Source organism: Typopeltis vanoorti, chromosome 3, assembly GCF_054136105.1.
Source record: "Typopeltis vanoorti isolate ZY-2024b chromosome 3, IOZ_Tvanoo_1.0, whole genome shotgun sequence".
Taxonomy (NCBI): domain Eukaryota; kingdom Metazoa; phylum Arthropoda; class Arachnida; order Uropygi; family Thelyphonidae; genus Typopeltis; species Typopeltis vanoorti.
In genome coordinates, this window is record NC_143551.1 from 106,144,347 (window position 1) to 106,168,278 (window position 23,932).

A 23,932-nucleotide genomic window follows, 5' to 3' on the forward strand; every position below is an offset into this window, starting at 1 on the left:
AAGTTCTGTAATTTGTCATTTTTAAATTAATTTGTCAGCACAAATTAATTTAATGATGGTTTAATTGTTTAATTAATCAATAATTAATTATCAATTATTGATTAATAATAAAAAATCAGCTAAATTATCAATTAATTACTGTATTAATTTATACATTACAAAATAACCAAGGAGTTCCGTCAAAATTTCAGGATTTGTGAAGTGTTCCGTAGTTGAAAAAAGTTCGAGAAACATTGCTCTAGACGAGGGATGCACAGACCACGGCCAGCAGGCCACATGTGGCCCTCTGTTGATTTGCTGGCATCCCACCTCACCGTGTATTATTTTAACTTTAACAAGTTACACGATAGGTAATTTTTAAAAATGGTACATCCGCAAAGCAAAGTAGCTGTGACGTCACGATTGCCTGTCTACTTACGATAATCGGTTAGTAATAATGTTAACAAATTTTATAATTCATCTATTTGTCATATGAGTATTTTGTTTTCGTAGGTGCGGTTGCTACATTAATTATCACTCCTAGGAAACGGTAAAAAATAAATTCTACAATGGATAAAGCAGGGCCAAGTAGGAAACGCAAACTATAGGATGCAAAATGGCAGTTTCAGGATAGCTGGACTGAAAAATATAGTTTTGTGCAGTCGTTTAATAATATCATGTGCTTGATTTGCAAATACCAAAAATATATCAAAATAATACATACCAAAAGAATACAATATAAGGAGACACTATGAAAGTCTGCATTCTACATTTTCAAATCTACCCGAAGAACTATGTAAACAAAAGATTTCATTTTTGAAACGAGAATTGACAGGTGCAAGTGATGTTTACAAAACCTATTCAAGATTTGGAAATCGCAACAGAAATAAGTTTTGAAATATCTCGCCTTATAGCAAAAAGGTGCCGACCATTTACAGACAGAGATTTCGTTAAAGATTGCCTTGAGATAGCTGCTAAAAAAATTTGTCCTGAATCAGCCAAAAATGTTGAGAAAATTCAGTTAAACAGGATGACTGTGCAAAGAAGAATTACTGCAATGTTGGAAAATGTAAAGGACCAATTAACATCTTATTCAAAGAAATTTGCCTATTTTTCATTAGCTATTGATGAATCAACTGACATTATTTCCACAGCCCAGTTGTTAATATTTGCACATAGAATAACGCAAGAGTTTGAGATAAGTGAGGAGCTGATTGGAATGAGTTCATTGTCAGATCAAACGAAAGGTAATGACATGTTCACTGGGCTTTTGGAACAGTGTTCCAAAATTGATTTAATCTGACAAAATTATCAGGTGTCACGACTGACAGAGATCCTTCCATGATAGGAGCTAATTCTGGATTGGTAACATTATTAAAACAGCATTGGGGATGGCACAACGATGAGTTGATACAATTCCACTGTATAATCCACTGTGCCCTAAGAAACTTGGATTTGAACATGTCATGAAAGTTGTGGTTTCAACGATTAATTTTATAAAATCCCATGGCCTTAATCACTGACAATTTAAAAAGTTTCTTAAAGACATTGAAAATGAATATGGTGACTTAATTTTTTACACAGAAGTGAGGTAGCTAAGTCGTGGACAAACATTGGAGCGGTTCCTAAATTTAATTGATGAAATTGAAATCTTCATGACTGCAAAAAACGAAAACATCCCTGACATAAAAAATCCGGATTGGTTTTGTGACTTAGCCTTTCTAGTTGACATTACTAATCATTTAAATACGTTAAATACTCGACTAAAGGGCAAAGCTCGATTGGTTACTCAACTTTACGGCCACATTTTGTCTTTTCAGTGCAAGTTAAGTCTATTTCAAATCCAACTGAAGTCAGGGAATTACATCCATTTTCCAAATTATAAGAAAGTTTCTGAAAAGTTCAATGTCAACTTCAAAACTGTGTATGTGAAAAAGATTGATAACTTGATATCAGCCTTCAAGGATCAGTTTTCTGATTTTAAAAAAGTGAAACTATTGCTAGATTTATTTAACAATCCTTTTGCCATTTTGTCCGAAAATGCACCCAAATCAGCACAGCTTGAACTCATCGACATTGAAAACGATGAGAGCCTGCAAAATAAATTTAACAAAGGCAATTTATTAAACTTCTATCGTTTTGTCGATAAAAACAATTATAAATGGTTGCTAGATAATGCATTAAAATGTGCAAGCATCTTTGCTCAACATATATTTGTGAACAAACTTTTTCAGTCATGGATATTAACAAATTGAAAAATAGGAACCGCTTGACTGATGAAAATTTAGAATCAATTTTGCAGTTGGCTACTACAAAACTCGAACCAAATATCAAAGCAATTGTCAAATCAATGCAATGTCACGCATCAAATTAAAATGCACTTACTTTTTATTACCTTTTTTGTAACAATTGTGATAGGTATAAATAAAATAAACAACATATGTTAGATAACTTTCAAGTTTTTTTTTGGCAGCCCTCCTATAAGTAACAGTGGAACTATGTGGCCCTCGGCCTTAACTAGTTTGTGCATTGCTACTCTAGACTGATGCATTTTGTGTATCTCTTAAAACATGACTGGTTTAAATAACCAGTCTGGGTTGATCTATCAACAAAATCCTTTACTCCACTGCAGTGATCATTGCTTCACTTTTCTGAAAAAACTAGTTCCACAGTTATCGTAGTTATCCCTTACATACTGTCATTCTCTTTCTCTCACTCACTCACACACACACACACACACACACTCACACAATATATTTACTGCAATGTATGTGTAATAAAATAGATTAATAAAATATTTATTAATCTATTAATATTGCTGTTAATTAATATTGAGTTGCTGTTCATTCAGGATGCTTCGTGTGTGAAGATAAATTATACAAATAAGTGGAGGGAATCACTATCATTGATTCCTCTTTTCTTGCCAAGTGTTCTGTGGCAGAACTTTGAGTAACAGATTCTTTATTCATCACTCCCAGATGTCTCTATACGTATATTATGTTGGCAACCTTTTGCCAACCTCTAAGTTCTGATTGGAATTCTTTCCAAAGATTTCTGAGGCATGCCTCATAGAAACCATTCTGGATATGCCTCAAGATTTCTAGGAGGACATTTCTGGACATGCCTCATGGAATTCTTGAGAATTCTCTGGGGTGTGTCCAGAAATCAAGTTCCAGAAACTAATTTCTGATTGGTTATAAATTAATGAAACAACAATTTCAGTATTACTTTATTGTCATGAGTTTCTACATACTTGGTTACTTTATCATATCATTGTCCTGTACACTGAGATGTTTGTCATATCAGAGCACAAGTTTTGCATCTCCTTGTTGAAGTAATCTACTGCCGGTATTTTGACCCAGACCTTCATGGCAGTCTTTACACTATCATCACCATTGCATTGTTAAGCTGCTAAAAATCTCTTCAAGTGGAGAAATAAGATGCAAGTCATGAGGTGCAGTACTTGAGGTTATGATGTTGGAAGACTTCCCTATTGAATTGTTCAAATAGTTATCATTTTTGAACAGCATCGTGGAGTTGTGTGTTGTTGTAAATGTAATCAACTTCAGATTTAACGAGGCCTTGTTTTTTGTTTTTAATAGACCATTACAAAATTTATTTTATTTTATTGTATTTTTTTAGAGTTTCATGGTAAACATCTACATTAAAAGATGTTCTTCAGAAATAAAGTAAATGAGCAAAACACCGCATTCAGCCACAGAACTTCTTAGAGGAAATCATCTGCTTGAATTTCTTTGCTTTGGAGATACTAGGTTGCCATTGCACAGATTTCTTTGTGCTCTTTAGTATCACATAATAAATCCACGCTTCAGTTCCTTTTAAAATATGATTCAGAAATATTGTTCCATTATGATACCGTTCCAAAATGTTTGGTTCTGCCACTATGTATTTTGTTTTGTGATCATCAGCAAGCATTTTTGGCATCCATCTTGTTCATATTGTGATACTGTGTGACATGATAATACGTGTAATTAAGAATGAGAAAAGTGTGGCAAGTATGTACTCAGCTTAGAAATGGTGAATTCTCTGTTTTCTCAAATCTTCTTGTCAAGCAAGGCTTCTTGTCAAGGTTTCTTGTCAAGCAAGTCATCAGGCAGCCACTTTGTTATGCACATTCATCCTCCCATCACTGAACATCCTACATCAACTTCTTACTATTCCTTAACTCATTCTCCATATGCTTCACTAACTTGCTGATAAATTTTAGCCAGGTGAACAAACACCTTTGGCATTCAAAAATTTTATGACTGACTGTATCTCACAATTAGTCGAATTTTTTGTTTTCTTGCTCATTTTATGACACAATAGCAAACTTATAAACACATACTGAGAACTGACTGTATGTCCTTTGTATACTTCTTGACATCGCTATGCAGGTGCATCCCCCCCCCCCACACTCCTACATGTACTGGTGGTATGCACAATTGAAACTTAGGCAGTTTCTGGATGTACATCATACATAAAATCATCTCAAACCAGTACAGGATCCATTTAGTTTAATATTTCGTCTAATATTAAACTATAATAAGAAAACCAGTACAGAATGATACATTCATGTAAAGTCTTATTATCCTATCTGAAATTTGAGTATACTATCAAAACTTTAATCTCTTGTGCTTAACACTCTGTTCCACAGATTCAATTTTACAGTAAGAATTAAAAATCATTCTGCATCTTTCTATAATTGCTATGGCATTCGTCTCATAGTAAAAAAATAAGCAATAATTGCCATTCTTCATTATGATATCTGAATCTTGTTCTTTCAGATAAGATTTTTGTACTCTGAAAAACTTACAAGTCGCCTTTCACCTATTTTCAATTTGGTTTCTTCCTCCTATTCTTCAAAACAAGGTGGATCCTTTGATATGTGATGTTACCAAGTACTTTGCTAATGAGGTCTCTTAAACAAGACGGTTGGGATTTGTTCAACTTAGAACCACTTCAAGATTTCATAAATACCAAGAATCAGACATTTGGTGTGTGTGTGTGTGTGTGTGTGATGATGATGATGATGATGTTATTCAACCTGTATCTTCCCCCACTGCTGGGTGGGCTAAGGCCTCTCCCATTGCAGGAGAGTTGGAGCTGTTTCTCCCATGGTGACCCACTCCATATTAGGAAAGTGTATATATATAAATTTGTATGAATGAATGTATGAAGGTGAAAGACAATCATAAACATCCATGCCCTGGCAGGATTTGAACCTTTTAATTCACAGTCTTTTGGCTGGAGAGCAGATACACTAACCACTCAGCTAACCAGGCCAGCCTTACTCAGCATGCATTTCTTTCATTCAGAGTTCAATGGAACTTAAAAAGCTTATGATGGATAGACTTGACTTGACAGATGAGCTGGGAAGCTCTGTTCCACAATCATTTAAATAGGAATAACTGGCTTAGGTATTCCAATTTTGGGAGGTAGCTCTGCTAAATGCTTAAAACAAAACAAATATTATTTGTTTTGTTTTCATCATTATTTGTTTATATTTATTTCTAATTGTTTTCTGATATCAGGCCTGTCTCATTATAACAAATGTTGTGTAAAGCTCATAGGTGTTATTATTAATATACTGAAATAATGATATTGTAATATTGTATTGAAATATTATATTTGTCTATTTTGACTACTCTTTTAACTGCTTCTGCAATGGTACCAATAATGGTCTTTATACTTGACTGAAAATTTTTCAATGAATTCAGTATACATGAGTAATAACCATTAAATAATTTCATTACATTCTCATTGTGTATTGCATTAAGTTCTCACAAATTGTATAAATGTGAAGTGTAAGGAAGGCACAACATTTCTGTTATGAAGTTTATTCTATCTGGAATGTCACGAAAGATATCTTTGCCTCTTCTTAGATACAGTATATGATGGATGCTGTGCCATAAGAGAATGTGTTTGCTAGTAACATAACTGTGCTTAAGGCTATAGAACATCAGAATTGTAAATAGTTAGGTCATATCTTTCATCATTATTCTTTAATGACTTTTTTTATTATTATTATGAACATGACAGCTACTCATTATTTGTGCATTTTTTATTTTTTTATTTGCAGTTTTATTTATCTTATTGCTATTTTCTTACACAGAAATGTATATGTGCTGGAGCTGGTCAAGAAAATATGACAAAGTATCAGTCAATGGTGCTATATCACAATAATAGTCCTCGATGGGTAGATATGATCAAAGTAAGGCTGTCTTTTTTTTATGTCTTTAATTAGTTTATGCTTTTTAAAAGCAAAAATTAGCTTTTGAATAAATGAAAAGTTTTGATGCTGTCTTCACCTGGATGTCGCCTGTGGTAGTTATGCAGGGTTGTCATGTTGGAGGCTAAATGGATTGTATACAGCACTCGGAAAGGATTAAAACAGATTTTAATACTTCCTATATTTTGTCTCAGTCACTGAGACATCTTCAGCAATTACAAAAAACTAATGTAACATGTACACAAATACCATACAATACTAAGTCAACCAGGTGGATGACTCTATAAAGTCCTATCTGGGTGGTGTGCCCTCTGTGGACGATTGTAGGTGGCCCAGAATGTAACATTGGATTTCTGATTATTAATGCAAATCTTTGGAAGTTTAATGCAACCATATTTATTTAGATTTGGTTGATTTCTGAGAGCTGCTGCAGATTCTAAGTCTCTCTTTTTTGAATTTACTGTGGTGGAGCATGGTGATTTTTTTCAAGAGATCCCGTGGGTTGTATCCAAGACATGGTCAGCCAGGCCTGACTGACCATAGTTGTGATTGCAGATGTATGACCTGTGTTCTTCTAAGTGGATGGTTGCTGATCTGCCTGACTATCCAAAGTATGCCAGCTTACAGGAACATGATACTTTATAAACTCCAGGCACTGAGAGAGGAGGGTCAGCTGATCTTTTGTGGAACGGATAAGGGTAGCAAGTTTGTGGTGGGACTTAAATGCTGTGAAGGTTGTACTTTTTTAAAGCCTTGGCTATTTTTTCTGGAGGAACTAGTGTTTTAATACTATAATTGCTGTAGCCATTGGAGAGGAAGGTGTTGTGCATGTGGTTGAGTTCAGTTGAAAGGGCAGTTCCACTGGAACAAAGATTATGGGCTCTCTTGGTTAGAGTTTTAATAATGCCATATTGTTGAGTGGGGTGGTGGTGGTGGGAGAGTTTGTGAATGTATCTGTGTGTGTTCATAGGTTTACTGTATACAGTGAAAGAAAGTTTTTCATATAGGATGTGGTAAGTCCAGTGAGGGAGGGGGGTCAGAGAGTTAGCTAGCTGTTTTGACAGTTTGTAGCAAGGTGTGTTAGTGGCATCTACTATAGGTTTTGAGGGGGGGATGTGATTAGGTTTGTGGATTTTGGTAAACCATATATTTGGGGAGGGAACAGAAAGGTTTGAGTTTTTTCATAATGTCCAGAGGCCAAGAAGACACTTTTTTAACTAAGTTTTTTTAATTTTTTTAACTTGTGTTTTTGTGGGATCGTGTTCTAGTGGGATGTAGGTCGAGATCGCACCTACAACTGCCCATAGAGGGTGCATCACCTAGATAGGACTTTAAAGTCACCCACGTGGTTAGCTTAGTATTGTGTGGTATTTGTGTATATATTACATGAGTTTTTTGTAATCCCTGATTACAAAAGCACTCAAAGGGTATAGTATATAGCATATACAGTATATACAGTATATGGCATAAGGGTATACAGCACCCTTCGAGTGCTGTATACAATCCATTAAGCCTCCAACATGATGTCCCTCACAGCACTTAAGCCTCAACACACGTATGCAAGGTTGCATACCCTTTTGATCCTGCCAGCTATACTGGTGGTAGCATTGCTACTAGCAAGGCCTCCAAGTTGGATGGGTCAAAAAAAAATTGTCAGATGAAGTGGTCCTTCAGGTTGGTAATTGAGCATAGTTCTAACAACCCCATTTTGTGAAAGATCCACTGATCATGAAATCAAGTACATCTTCACTGGATGGACTTAAATAGGTATTGATCCAAGTCTAGGAATAATGGGCTCTGAATAGCATCATGGAATGTGAGACGTTTATACGGAGTTGGAGCATTTCAGGGACTCATCCATGAATTAAATACATATGAAATGGATATAGTAGTAATACAAGAGACAATATGGATAGGGAAGTTAATTTGAAAGAACAACAAGATTCTACTATATTGGCATACCCTGGTCATTAAGTTCCAGACCCCCTTAATATGGCAAATCATCGTCCTCTTTTTTTTTTTTTTTTTTGCCCTGCTTGTAGATGAACATAATGGTTTACTAAACTTTTTAAGCAGTCCTATCTTAGCATAACTGAATGTAAATAAAGCATTTAGTTATCTTAGTAAGGCAAACAAAAAATTAAGAATAATTTTCACAAACAAAAAAAAAAGTCACATTGAATGGTAGATAATTTTTTTGTTTTCTCTGTACGATGAAAAGAAGAAGATATAATGAGGTGGCTTCTTTTGTTCATCAGAAGTAACAATACCATTGCTTTGATTTTTATCTTCCATGATAAAAATCAAACATTATTTTACTTCATTAGCAACAATGAAGTAAAATGATAATTATAAACAGTTTATAATTCACATTGAAAGACAGAGATATGCAGTGAGCAACAATGCCATAAACAAACGCGAGTCTGTGAAAACTGCTCATCAGTTGATTCAGTGCAGCATCATGTCACCAATCAATTGTCACTTAAAACATGATATGGATGAATGTGGTTTCATGTATATGGGCATTGGTCATAGTTAAAATTGTTGTATGACTAGATTGACGTAAAATGGGTTCTTACTGTATTGCGGAAACAATTCAGATAATCATGAACTTGGAACAGGTTATTCATTATCAGTAAAAAAATTACGGTGATTGAATCACCATAATTCATCATCATCTGTGACTGAATTTGGGCTTTTTGTGAAAGAATAAACAAACTAGGATTACAATCAAAATGGTTAATATACATGTACATGCAGTCACAGAAGCAACAGAAGAGGAAATAAAAGATTGGTTCTATGAGAACATAGGAAATACTCCTCATAAAATTTATGCAATGAGAGATAACTTCTTCATAGGAAATTTTCATGAAATTTTAATGCAATAAAGAAATTGTTGGAAAGAAAGCAAGAAAGAAAGAAATACATGAAAAAAAATTATTGGAAGCCCATTGACTTCACGAAGAAACAAATATTAATGAAGAAAGAGTGATTAATTTCACCATATCTAGAAATTTAATTTTGGACACATAGAAAGGATGGAAGGGGACTTCTCAGAACAGTAATAGAAGGTAAAGTTTCCTGGAAAAAGAGGAAGGGGTAGATCATCAACGAGATGGATGGATGGTGTATGTAGAGTGACTGATCTTCAGAGAGTTGAGGCCACCAGAAAAGCAAACAACAGGACTGCATGGCGAAGCCTGGTGTGGCACATCACCGAGCATTAGAATGACCATACGGCATCTGTAGATGTCTAGTGAGCATATAGATAGAAATTTAATAATAGACAGCATTATGTTTATGAGGAAGAATATATACAAACAAACATAAAGATGTTCTGATAGATATGCATTTAACCAAATAGACTATATCATAATGTAAAAGATATAGGAATTGCATCCTGGAATATACAGAATTACAGAAAGGCTGAGTGTAAAAGCAATAATTTTTCTAAGTGGTGCTAGTTTTGTGGTCAAAATAAACACTAAATATATTTCAACACCTGTGGATCAACTATGATACAATATTCACTAGATAAAACAGTGGAGAAAATAAATTACAAGATAATTGAATTAAAACAAAAATTGAAAAATAAACAACTGAAAGAAAATGAAAATATTGAAAATACTAGAACCTTATCAAGAATAGCGTAAAAGTAGCAGCAGATAACTCAATTGAAATTCAAGGTAAAATACAGCAAACAAAAAAGTTTAATGAAGCATATGAACTGGCAGTAAAGAAGGATAAAAAAAAAGAAACATAGAAGTATATAGAAACATATAAGCCTCTCAACAAGAAGAAACATAGAAGTAATTGTTTCTCTCAGGTTACACAGTGGTCACTATTCGTTGTATAGAATTTATGGAAACAAAAATAACATTAGATGTTTTGACCTCTGTGTTAATGTTATCATGAATACCTACATACATTCATAATACACACTACCAATAATTGTCTGGACACCCCTGTTATTTGAAGTTATGGAACATTCCAGGTTTTTTAATAACATAACCGGTATACAGATGGTAGGAAGCAGTATTTCATCGTAGTAATTGAATACAGGTGTATGGCAACACGACGTGAACTCAGTGACTTCAAGAGAGGTGTCATCATGGGCTCACATTGGTGGCATGTCCATACATGCCATTGCCACTCAACTGGAACATCCAAAATCAATGATTGGTGATGTGAGAAACAAATGGAGATGTTCTGGCATAACTAGTACAGGAAAACTCCCAGTTCTTCTGCCGGAAATGACTAACAGGAACAGGAGGATGTTGAAACAGGTGGCATGCAAAAACTGGCTACAATCGTTACAGAACATCTGTGATAAGTTCTAGAGCGCCAATAATACCATGGTGAGCACTACTGCTGTACAAAAAGAACTCCATTTACTAGGTTTCCATGGAAGAGCAGTGGCTCATCTGGCCTGGTGCAAAGAACATGTGACCTGGACAATTGACCAGTGGAAAATGGTACTCTGGAGTGATGAATCAAGGTTCACCTATTTCCAGTCTGATAGCAGGATGTGGAGGCAGCCTGTTGAACACTTGTTATCACAGTGTGTTGTACCTACAGTGAAGTTTGGTGGTGGAGGAGTAATGGTGTGAGGTGCATTCAGCTGGTTTGGAGTGGTACCACTGGTCATTGTCCATGGTTCCATGAAGGCAGATTGATGTTCTGGATAATTAGGTGCTGCCTACACTGTGGAGTTTTTATGGAATGGACCTGTTACTATCAAGCCAACAATTCCCCATGCCACAAAACTGCAGCTGTTATGGAATGGTATGAAAAGATGGGTCCTAAATGATTGCTCTGGCCTGCGCAGAGTCCTGACCTCAACCTCAGTAAACGCCTGTGGGATGAATTGGAATGGCAATTGAGTTCCAGAACAGCATGTCCTCAATCTCTCTCTCGCTGAACTCAGTGCTACTTTAAAGGGGATCAATTCCACCTGATGTCTGCTGCACATTGGTGGAAAGCTTCCCTCAAAGTAAAGGGTGCAGGAGGGGATCAAATTTGATCCCCTCCTGCACCCTTTACTAGGATATATACCCGATACTAGGGTTCGCCTGCTACTATCAAGTGTAAATTGCTGAAGTGTCCGTACAATTATTGGCATATTGTGTGTGTAAAATATACACAATGGTGGTTCCATAAGTTTCTGGCCCGACTGACTTTTAGAGGTTTTAGAAAGAAAACAACTGTATCACTTTTGAACATAATCTCCCTTACTTCAACACACTTTTTCACATCCTTGAATTAACATTTCTATGCCTTTGAAAAACTAGTTTGTACTTTTGTTTGCAAAATGGCCTAAAGCTACATTTTTCACCTCATTGTCATCCATAAATTTTCTTCCTTGTAGGTCCTTCTACAGTTTCGAGAAGAGGTAGTAGTAGTCACTATGTGCCAGAAGCTGTGTGGACTCAGCATTCCTCATCTCTTGTTTTTTATGGCATTGTGCAGTTTGTGCAGGACTGAAGCATAAAATTCTGCATTCACAGTGGTATTCCTTTCCTTGAAGTCAATCAAGAGTTTTTCCCTAGCAATTCCAAAAGATTGTTGCCATGAACTTCTTGGTGTATTGGGTGACCTTGGCGGTGCTTCACCTGGTTTACGCCACTCCATGGATTCCCTTTTGGAAAGAGGATAATAAAGGACTGTGGCTTCATCATCGGTGACAATGGATTCCAGCACTTCTCTCTGATTCCCTTGGCAAAACTCTAAAAACTTGTGGGAATAGGTCACACGATGCTCCTTCTGAATTGAAGAGAGGTTGGGGGAACTGACCTTCATCATGTAAAGCTTCTTGTGAATGATGCAAAAGATGGTTGTTATAGAAAGTCCCAACCTTGCTAAGATTTCTTTTGAGCTTCAGCCATCTGTCATTGAGCAGTTCCTCTTCCACCAGAGAAACATTTTCCTCAGTTATCACTTTCACAGGCTGATCATCAAGAGGATCATCTTCAATTCTCTCTCTCTCTTCCTACGTGAAACTATTTAGCCCATTCCTTCATAATGGGATATGAAGGAGAATCTTCCTCATAAACACCATAGCACTTGGAGAAAACCCTTCTTTGGTGAAAAATTTTATCATAGCTCGGTACTCAATTTTTAACATTCCAGCCACTTAGCGTGCCACATGGTAATATAGCAATCCATGTAGTCAAACGAGTGCCTCCGATTGAATGATGAAGTTAGAGAGTTGAATCTGGTACACTAAGCTCCCCATAGATGGTGCTATCTGTCATGCATGGCATTTTAAAATTGGCACAAATTTTGTATGTTAGGCTGGAAACTTGGAACCTACCTTGTGTGTGCACACACACACACACACACACACACACACACACTAGGGACTCTGCCCCCGACACCTACAGCACCCAACTCCCTGTGTTCTGGACTGGTAGGCTGGTTCTCCTTGAATTCTGATGACTCTTCAAAAAAAAAAAAGGGGGGGGGCTTGCCCCTTGCCCCTCCAGCGGCTACGCCACCCAACGGACTGGTAGGCCGGTTCTCCTTGAATTTCGATGACGCAAGTTTTGAAGGCTCGACATTCAGGGTAGCCCCTGAGTTTCAAAACATTTCAAATAACTTGACAAAAACATTACAAAAAAAGTTACATAAAAACGTTACAGCCTACATCTGTTTCCAATTTCAGCTTATCATTTTATAGTATAGAGTAGATATATGTATGTATGTATGTATGAACTGAAACACAAGTTACATCAATACACATAAGTATAACTGCTTTGTTAACTGTTTATACTAACCTGATCTTTGGTGAGGAAAAGAAAGAGGGGAAGATTAAAAACAAAAAAATAAAAGTTGTACAACATCAATTGCTACTCTACAGTCTTGTTTTTAGTTCTGTCCACTGATTCAGTTTTCTTGTATTGGGGTTCTGCCATCTTATTTTTCTGATGTTCTATATCTGAATGATGTTTGGATTACAGATGGAATTGCTAATTCTTGTTGAGATTGGGATGATGAATCAGCATTTCACAAGCTTCTTTGAATTTTCTTTCAAACCATGTTTTGATGCAGTTTAGGGACTTGGTGCCTTTCCAGTTAATTCTGTGAAACATTTGGAGTGCATGATCTGAAAGGTCTATTTTACTGTAATTAAGGAATTTAATGTGTTATTTGTGTTCATCCTTTCTTATTGGAATTGTGCATCCTGTTTCCCCAGTGTAGGGCAAGTTGCAGATACAGTGGATTTTGTAATCCCCCCCTCCCCCCCCTTAGATATTGAAAGTTTATTTTTCACTTGGTTAGAGTATAATAAATTTAGTTTAATCCTTTATCCAAGTGTAAGCAAACAAAGTTTGCGCCTGAAAGTATCTCCAGGACTGGGATAAGGTGGTACAACACCTGGGCACTCCTTGCAAAGGTGGAGCAAGCTACCAACACTCCTATATCAGCATCTCCCATAATGCAAAACACATCTCCTTGTGGATATGTCTAATGTTATGCATTAAGGGAATACTGAGAGGTACTTAAGGAGATACTGAGATAGGAGTGTTGGTAGCTTGCTCCACCTTTGCAGGGAGTGCCCTGGTGTTGTACCACCTTACCCCAGTCCTGAAGATACTTTCAGGCGCAAACTTTGTTTGCTCACTTGGAAACTAAATTTATTATACTCTAACCAAGTGAAAAATAAACTTTCAACATCTTTCTCTAAATCCAGAGTAATTTATTAAAAAAGGGTGGCACACCATTTGGAAACTCCTATAGGTAGAGATGACCTGCTAATGCTTCTGCCTGGTATCTCCACTTGGGCCTGGCTCCCACTGAAGAGTCTTCAATAAAGGTCGAAACTAGTCTGGGTTGTGGCCCTTCCCTTAATGCATAACATTAGACATATCCACAAGGAGATGTGTTTTACATTATGGGAGATAGGAGTGTTGGTAGCTTGCTCCACCTTTGCAAGGAATGCCCTGGTATTGTACCACCTTACCCCAGTCCTGAAGATACTTTCAGGCGCAAACTTTGTTTGCTCACACTTAGATAAAGGATTAAACTAAATTTATTATACTCCCCTAGATAGGCAAGGTAACTAAGAGGAGCTCTGATATTTCCCTAATGTACGGTATGGCTATGACATTTTGTAATCTTTTTTATCTTTAGTTAGCATTTGAAGAATCTTGTGAACTCTTTGTTATAAAGATTTGTTTATAATTTCATATTCATTCTATAGCCACTGCTCATCCGAGCAAATTGTTAGGGCTTGTTTGAGGGTGCTAATAACCTCTAGTCTTTGCGTTGGATGGTGGTATAAGTATTCTTTTTGCTACTTTTTTTCAATAGCTTCCTGGACATTTGGTCACTTTCTTGATTTAACTTCTGTATTCTTACAAAGGTTTTCCCATGAGTTTTGTTTAACTGCTTTACACATTGCTTCACTTTTTGTATTTTTCTGTGTTTTTTTTCCCCACATTTTGCAAACTTACTATCTAACTCCATGATTGCCTCTTCCTTAGTCTGCCTTCGAACTCTGACTTTTCTATCTTACAAACAACTTCACCATATGACTTTCTGTTCTGATTGAATCAATGTTTCTTCAGGATCTTCATGTAAATCTTCAAAGTTTGGTTCTTGTTTTCAAGTTCGTAACACTTCCTTACTTTTTTTTTTTTTTACAATATGATATTAAGTTTCATCCTTCTCAAAACCTAATGGTGATCACTCCCTATTTCTAATCTCCTGTATACTCATGTTCTACACCAAAGATATCACAATGAACAATAACATGGTCAACAAGAATTTTCTTATTTCTTGTGTCTTCTCATCATGTAAATTTGTGCACATCTTTATGTTTGGACATAGTGTTAGTAATTACTAGTATATGTCCTGAACAGAAATTCAGCTGATATTTACCATTATTATTAGTTTTACTGTTTCTCCAAATTTTCCCAACACATTTAATGTTGATTTCATGTGTTGATTATACCACGAAGCATTGTTATGAATAATCACCAACACTTAAGGCCTACATTGCCCATAAGTGTCCTGATTCTACCACCTTTGCTGGAAAAGAATATACTTAATAATGTGAACAATTGCCAATGGTTTGAATTCTTCTGAGATTTCATCAGGCATCCATAGCAAAACGATTTAACGATTAAAGAATATCCATTAGCTGCACTTTTCAGAAAACCTTTTCTGAGCTATTAAATAAAGTTTTCCCATCAACATCAAGGATTGACAATAACAAGGTAAAATATTGAGAGATTTTGTGAGTTCTCTTCTAGATCATATCACCTTCGTAAGGAAGAAAGTTAAAAAAATCAACATTATTATGAATGCTTCTCCAAGGTGACTTAAGGCTTATGCTTCCTAAAAATATCCCTGACCAGCTTTTAGGAATGACCTTAAGTTTTACTCCCACTCTCCATAAGCTGCAAAATCTCACTTGTATCATGTCTTTATTCTAAATTAAAGATACCAAGGAATTCTGTACTTAGTTTAATCCTTTATCCAAGTGTAAGTAAACAAGTTTACACCTGAACTATTTTCAGGACTGGAGCAACTCGAAAGAAGCTAATGACTTCACATTACTTGCCTTAGTATCCCATAATGCAAAAGCACATCTCTTTGTGGACATGTATAATGCTATGCATTATGGGAAGGGTCGCTACCCAGACCGGTTTCGACCTTTGAGGTCTCATACAGTGGGAGCCAGACTCAGAGATGATACTCAATAAAGGTTGAAACTGCTCTGGGTAGTGACCCTTCCCATAATGCATAGCATTATACATGTCCACAAGGAGATGTGCTTTGCATTATGGGATACTAAGGCAAGTAATGTGAAGTCATTAGCTTCTTTATACGAGTTGCCCCGGTCCTGAAAATAGTTCAAGTGCAAACTTGTTTGCTTACACTTGGATAAAGGATTAAGCCAAGTATATAATTTCTTGGTATCTTTAATTTATAGTATAACCAACTGAAAAACTTCCAACAACTTTCTCTAATTCAGAGTATTTTAATAATAAGGTGTGACACCTTTTGGCTACTCGTATATGAAAATATGACTTCTGCATTACTTCCACCTTAGTATCACCTGGTTTGTTAAAGGAACAAACCAGGCAAAACCTTGAACAAACCTATTCTATTCTCTAAATTATCCTATCTATTATCCTAGTGTGCTGTCTACCTGCTTCTAGGTGCATTTTCCTATCAGCCTTTCCAAAACCTTGATTATTACACCAGAGATTATGATTAGGCTGTAATTCTCTGCATCAGTCTTAACTCTACCACTGCATAGGGGAATTATCTCACATTCCTTCCACTAGGAATCATGGATATGTTGAGACCCAAGTTGAATAACCAGGTCAGGGATATTCCTGACATTTGACACATTCCTTCAGCACCTGTGTCAATAACCCATCCAGTTCAACTGTTGAGTCAAGCTCTTGTAATAGCTTTGATACTTCTTACTCATCAGTAATCATTATACAATTCATAATACTATGATTTATGGCAGTGTTTCTCAAAGTGTGGTACGTGTACCCCCAGGGGGTACACGAAAGGTCTTTAATGGGTATGTGGCAATTTTCGGCTATGCATCATGAACGCATGGAATCATTATTAAGAAAAAAATAATTATTTTAAACGTATACATTTCTAAATAAATTATATATTATGTATGAATTCTCCTACTCAAATTGCGAGTTACTATCGCCACGACATTCACATCCTAGCGATGGTAACTTGCTCCCTGTGGTAAACAACATGCCCTCCCCAATAGCATCACTATACTGAAGTCACAAGAAAAATAAGTTGTTTTATTGTATCACTGAATAAGGTACAGAGACATTTACAGTCAGTGTAATATATTTCTCAAGAAATAGTGCAATTAGAGACAACTGGGATAAAAACGGCACTAACTAATGAATCACATCTCCCCTTCAACAGAAATTGCTGTATAGACTCAAGCAAAACCATATGTTGCCGGTGAAACATATGCTTTTGCTGGACACCACCCCTTCGTGAACATGTTAAACCTAAGAAATATATAGCGAATGTGTTTCAGATATTATGGAATTCGGTTGAAGAAAATCAGCATTTCAACTCAGCTGTTGGCTTATCTTTGTCTTTAGTTCGCGTGATCTTTTGTTAATACCGCACCAATCATATGCACTTCTTCATAGGTGCTCTATCTCTACTGGCGTACCATTGCTGTCTGTTTCGCGTTCTGCTTTTACTTCTCATTAGTCATTTGTGAAGGATTGTTCATTACGTATCTCAAGTCTTGTAAATTACTGGTAATTTTTGCTTGAAATAATGGGAAAGAAGATGAAGCTATTTAGTTAGATGACTTTGACAATGCGCACAAGGCAACTGTTCTCGATGCCAAAAATAGTGATAGCGAATAGCAGCTTCTTGGTAAATCACACCAATTTCAGTTTTTTTCTGAAAACTTTAGTTTCCGAAAATTTCCACATATATCTCGCACCATGATTTTTTAGCTTTAAATCTGGCACCGCCCCTTGAAGAAATAAAATGCACAAAAGGAAGCAATATAGCAAATACAAGTAGCTGTAAGCAATTAGAAAACGTTGATATTTTATATGAATCAAATGAAATTGATAAGAGTGTATAGTCTGACATCTCTAGAGAACCAACTAGGAAGAAGAAGATGAAAAATCTTCCTAAGTGTGATATGAATTTATGTGAAATGTGAATTTTCATTGATGGAAAATAAAGAGGAACCTATTCCAAATTTTGTTCTATTAAAAATAAATTATATTTTTTTGTTTACATGAATATATAAATTCAAATAAAATAGTCATTTACAATGAAATATACTTTATTTATTATTATTTTGATAAAGGGGTACTTGGTACTAATGAAAATTTAAGGAGTACGTGGATATCTGAAGTTTGAGAAACACTGATTTATGGGAACATGCATAGTTGATAGTATTATGAATTGTATAATGGTAAGTATATGTAAAAAATTATAAATTATATTATAAACTCCCTCCTATATATTTCCTCCTTGTTATAAGGACATCAATAGAGAAGAAAAAATAGGTTGACAACATTGAAAGCTGATAAGAGTTGCATAGCATGTGTTTCTTTACTCATATCTAGGTTAACTAAGTAAACAGGAGAATACACTGTTAAAGTTCAAAAGAAACAATGGTTAGTATTGCAGTTCAAATACAAAGAAACATAAAATATTCATTAAAAAAAAGTATGCACATATAATCATGATTATTTCCCAATACTTTGAAATAGGCATTCTCTGGAACGAGTAGAATGACTTGTTTTGGCAGTTCATGTCAGTTTATTTAATAAGAAAATTAATAAGAAGATTAATAAGAAATTAATGTCTATTTAACTTATTTGCCGGTAGATCGTGTTGGTGTACATGATGAAGGTAGTCGCAGTTGGTGAAAAGTTGTAGGTAGATGCCCTCCCTCAATGTCTTTGGACTCCCTGTAGGTGTTAAGTAGTAATAATAATAAAAAGTAGCAATGCCTATTTTCGCTTCCATTGAGTTTACAGTTGTTCCAGTATCTGACTTTTCACTGTTCATTCCTGGTTCTTTTGATGTAAACAGTGGGACTCTTAACTTAAGTAAAAGTGATGACCCTGCTAGCATTACATTTGAGCATATTCTAGCATCATATGTGTTATTTTAGCTAATCTACTTATGATGACAGAACATTTCATCATATTTAATCATCATATGCATGTGTCATTTTTAGCCAATCTGAATTGCAGTTTGGTTAGCTAGATCCCAAATTATCAGCAATACTAGGTACTTACATATCCATGTAAGTACCTAGTATTGGGTTGCACCAAAGGAAGATGAAGAATGGTCATCAGACTAGAACTGATTGAGTTTCTACATTCCTTATTTCTAACTTTTTTTCAAATGAAAATCTATAGTTAATATGAATTATTAGCAGTTTAGATTTTGAAATAATGGCATTATCTCTGTGGCATTAAGTTTTTTCCATGGTAATGGAAAAAACTTAATGATTTCATTTTATTTGTAGCTGGCAGTTCCCATAGAAAAATTTGATGGTGCTCATGTTAGGATAGAATATCAGCATTGCTCAAGTAAGCTTTAAAATTATTTATTATTAAAAAATGTATTTTTGATTTATTGTTGTGAAAGTTTATTTAACATTTTTATTGAGAATTAATTGGAAAATTAATGTGTGTAATAAATTTTATTATGTCACAAGTGTCATTAAAAACTCATTTATTTAACTTTATTTGTGTGATCGCTGTACAGTGTTCAGTAATTTTGCAAATAAAAAAAAATATCCTCTTCTCATAGTAATTCTAAGTTTGTGAAAGTGTCAGGTTAGTATAAAGTTTCATTAGAAACCTATAAAGTAACCCTTATGAGAATGTCAAAAATATACTTATCTGCATGTGTGTGGTCTGCAGTTACTATCATAATTTTAAGTTATTTATTTTTTGTCAAGTTTAAAATTTTAGAAAGAAGAATTAGTATATAAAACATTAGGGAGATGTTAAATGTTTTATTATATATGTATATATATATACAGTATATGCCATGAAAATTTACTATTCTATATTTTTCATATACCTGCTTTCCCCCCCCCCCCCTACCAACCTGAGAAGTGAGTTATATATAATGTGTGGGAATGAAGATAAATTTTTTAAAGTTTTTTCACTTGGTTATACTATAAATTAAAGATGCCAAGAAATTATATTCTTGGTTTAATCCTTTATCCAAGTCTAAGCAAACAATGGTTGCACATGAAGTATCTTCACTACTGGGCTACTGTATATAGAGGCTAATGACTTCATTGATGTGAAGAAAATATAATTATATATTATATAAATAATATATAATCAATAATAAAAAATATAATTTCTTGGCATTTTAATTTTTTATAGGATAAGTTATTGTTACTGCTTCTCCTTTAAAGGATTTTCTATCCCTAAGGAAATTTGTTCATTTCAAGAAACTGATCAGAATTCTCCAGTGTAACCTCAGAGATTTGTTACTCATCTGAGATTCCTATTTTTTACTTAAGAACCTCAGATCGTTTAGAATGAAAAATAGGAAATTTAATCATTGTTTTTTGCCGAGGGGATTTCTTACTTGCAAGTTACCACTGGAATGGAATACTCCGTTAGTATTCCTACAAACCACAAACCAGTGAAAGCCATGATAAAATCAAAGGCATTAATAAAGAGTTTTTACAGAAATTAATACTAAATCAGAATTATAAACAGGCTTTGGATTTACATTCAAAATAAATACTCAACATAAAGTATTGCTTCATTTTTCAAAATGGTGAACTGGAAAATTAGGACAATGGAGTAGAATAAAACTTAAATTGTTAGAATAAAAACTTAAATATTAATTGAAGAAATTACATGGAAATATAATGAAGCAAGGAAAGAAGGCAATAGTGACTTTCAAGAGACTGATGATTTGGACATTTACAATAACTTTTCAAAATATAATAAGATAAAGGAGTTCACAAAAAAGAGAAAGAACAAACAGTTCATATGTATAAAAAATTATGAAAGGTCCTCACAATAATAAATGAAGAATTAGATATCCTTGGACATTGAGAAACATATTTTAAAAATGTATATTTGCATAAGAGGAGAACTAAAAACATATAATGAGAAAGAAATTTGTCCTTTCAGTTTTGATTGAAGAAATAAAAAAACACTAAAAAAGATGATAAAAAATAAAGTAGATACCAGATTAAATTAAAGATGAAATGTTAATAATTCAGGAGTTGCATATATCATTTGGTTACTAAAATGTTTAAATCTAATGTGGTTCTTGTATCTTGAGTAAAATTATGGGAAAAATTCATTATCCTATTGCTAAAAAATCCAAATTCACACAGGTTTGGATTACAAAATAGTTTGTTTGGTTAACAGTGCCTTGAAATTATTTCTTAGAATAATACCAGATGTCAAAATCTGATGGATAAAATAATTACTAAAGAACAATATGGATTTATAAGAGAAAAAAAAAAGGACAAGCAATGGGTTATTAAACCTCATATCTTGAGCTTGTCCAAAAACACGTGCCCTTCACTTTATAAATTTCATAAAAAAACATTTGACATTGTATTCCATAAAAAACATTGAACTGGACCCCAGAGATTTAAGAATAATAAGAAACATAAAATAATAATTAGTCCATAATAAAAAAATTAATACCACTTTCATAATTGATAGGTATAAATACAGGACCTTAACAAGAATGATGTGCATTAATCTTGTCAGACTCCTCTGTGTGTGTGTGTGTGGAAGAAGAAGAAATATAAATGATTTACAATTAACAGATGATTCAATCAGCCACGTAAGAAGGTCATAAGAAGATTGTAAGAGGGTCTCTGAGCAGAAATGAAAAACTAACATATGAGTAGAAACAGGTTAGCTAAATGGCAGCTAAACATGCTAGCCTTCTTAAAAAAGAGATGCTGAGAAAGGAAATACCATCCCAATCTTGACAAGTGTCCTGTTTTTGAAGTTAGTTATTATTGCTATATTGTGTATTTTGGTTACCGAAAAGACAGGGTCGGAATCAGATGCATAATGGTGGAAGAGAAAATGAAGATAACATAAGTTTTCATTATTTAGTTTCATTTTATTTATATTTAGTATACTTAAATGTTTTGTTTGTATTTATTTGTACTTTTACTTATATAATTATACTCCCTTATACTTAGCATTTAGTTGTAATAGTTCCTCGACACTATTTTGAATAATGGCGGCAGCGGCAGTTAAAATTACAAATGGCGTTTCGCCAGGTCTTCCCCCATTTAAGGACTCCATTTTGTGTGATATCACATGGGATTTTGTAGCATGCGGCACTTGTGGAATGTATGCATCCCAGCAGTTGTATATATGGCAGGTGAAAGAAGGGGAAATACATATATGCTCAAAATGCAGGCAGTCGGAGGAACTTTGTGAGTTAAAGATGACTATTACTGACCTTGTTGAGTCAGCAGTGGGAGATTCTCCACGTAGAGAGATGAGTGGTATGATAGAGGGTGAGAATGGCGAGAGAAATCCGAGTAAAATAATGAAAGTGAAGAGTATGGAAAGGTTGAAGAACTGTAAAGTTTTCGGAGAAGGTCTAAATTGGGAGGATGAATGGCAAATAAGAGTGGCTCACTTGCAGAGATAGATGAGCTGAAAGAGCAGGTGGAATGGCTAGGGAATGAGATGAGAAGTGTGAAAGATGCGAATGGAAGAGACGAATGCAAGGCGAATCAGAGTAGGAGTGAGAGAGAGTTATAGGAATGATATAGGAGGAGAGAATAGGAACAGTAGAAGAGAGGGAATGAGAGAGAGAATGGGAATTTTGGGAATGGTAGAAGAGGAGAGAATAGGAACAGTAGAAGAGAGGGAATGAGAGAGAGTTATGGGAATGATAGAAGAGGAGAGAATAGGAACAGTAGAAGAGAAGGAATGAGAAAGAGTTATGGGAATGATAGAAGAGGAGACAATAGGAACAGTAGAAGAGAGGGAATGTGAGAGAGATATGTAATGATAGAAGAGGAGATAATAGGAATGGTGGAAGAGGGGAAATGAGAGAGAGTTATGGGAACGATTGAAGAGGGGAGAATGGAAACAGTAGGAGAGAGGGAATGAGAAGAATGCAGGGAGCACTGGAACCAGGGATAGAGTAATGTCAGGTAAGTAGGGGAACACAGAGAGAAAGTGTTAGAGGAGAGAGAGAGTGAGGGATGCATATGAGCAGTCGAGGAACAGGGTGGTAAGAGGTGTAATGTATGGGGGACTCAATGATCTGTGATGCTCAAGGGGGGAGTGTTTGCCTGGAGGAATGATAGAAAGTGTGACTATGGCAATCTAGAGGGGGTGAAAGGGTGGATGAGATGATTGTGATGGTAGGAACAAATGACTTGAGAGGTAATGTAAATTGGGCAGCGTGAGATATGAGATTCTTGCTTGAGGTTGTACGAAAGAAGATGCAGAGAGGAAAGATAGTGTGCATGTTGCCTAGGTATGATAGTGACAAACAGAGCAGTAATATTGATTAACACAATAGCTAGAATGTGTCAGAAGAGAGGATTGGAATATGTGGATGCTTGGAGTAATGAGGACAAAAAGGAATTGTATGCGAGAGATCCCTTGATATTTAATTATGTAAGATAATTATCCCTCAGAAATTCAACAAACTCACTATGTCATTCTCATACACTATCTCCTTCTTCGTTCTATATTCCTCTAATTACAGGGATAAATATCTGAGGAATAAATATAATACGTGTATACTGGCAGTTGACAGTCCATCCGTGTATTGTTTTTGATCAAAACTTGCAGCCAAAGTGTCCCGATTACCCAGTATTTTAGTATACCGAGTAATCCCATGTAATCGTTTTCCGTTTATTGATCTTTAGTGTGTATTATTTTAAATTAAGCAAGTGAATGTAATTAGTATTGTTAAAAAATAAAAAAATTAAAAAAAATTAAGGATAACAACAAGTGAGCCAAGAACAAGTGTGAAAAAAATAAAAACTTATCACTATCATAAACAATGGGAAGAAGATTTTTTCTTTATTATGATGAAAGACAAATGCGTATGTATAATTTGCAACACGAATGTGACTTTACCGAAAAAAGCAATCATTGAAAGACACTATCGAACTGTTCATAAAAACTACGAAGAAGATTATCCACAGAAAAGCAAAGGTACATCAAATGAAGACACTACTGACAGCACAAC

General features: G+C 35.0%; 1 protein-coding gene across 2 annotated transcripts in view; it reads left to right on the plus strand.

Annotated features, from left to right (window-relative positions):
• The window catches only part of spg (dedicator of cytokinesis spg), an 869,351-nt gene that overhangs the window by 284,761 nt on the left and 560,658 nt on the right, over positions 1-23,932 (plus strand). For both annotated transcript variants that reach the window (XM_090390789.1, XM_090390790.1), the window contains 2 exons: positions 6,095-6,193; positions 19,227-19,290. In XM_090390789.1, coding sequence (XP_090246915.1) covers positions 6,095-6,193; positions 19,227-19,290 — 163 coding nt within the window. The remainder of the gene's footprint in view (positions 1-6,094; positions 6,194-19,226; positions 19,291-23,932) is intronic.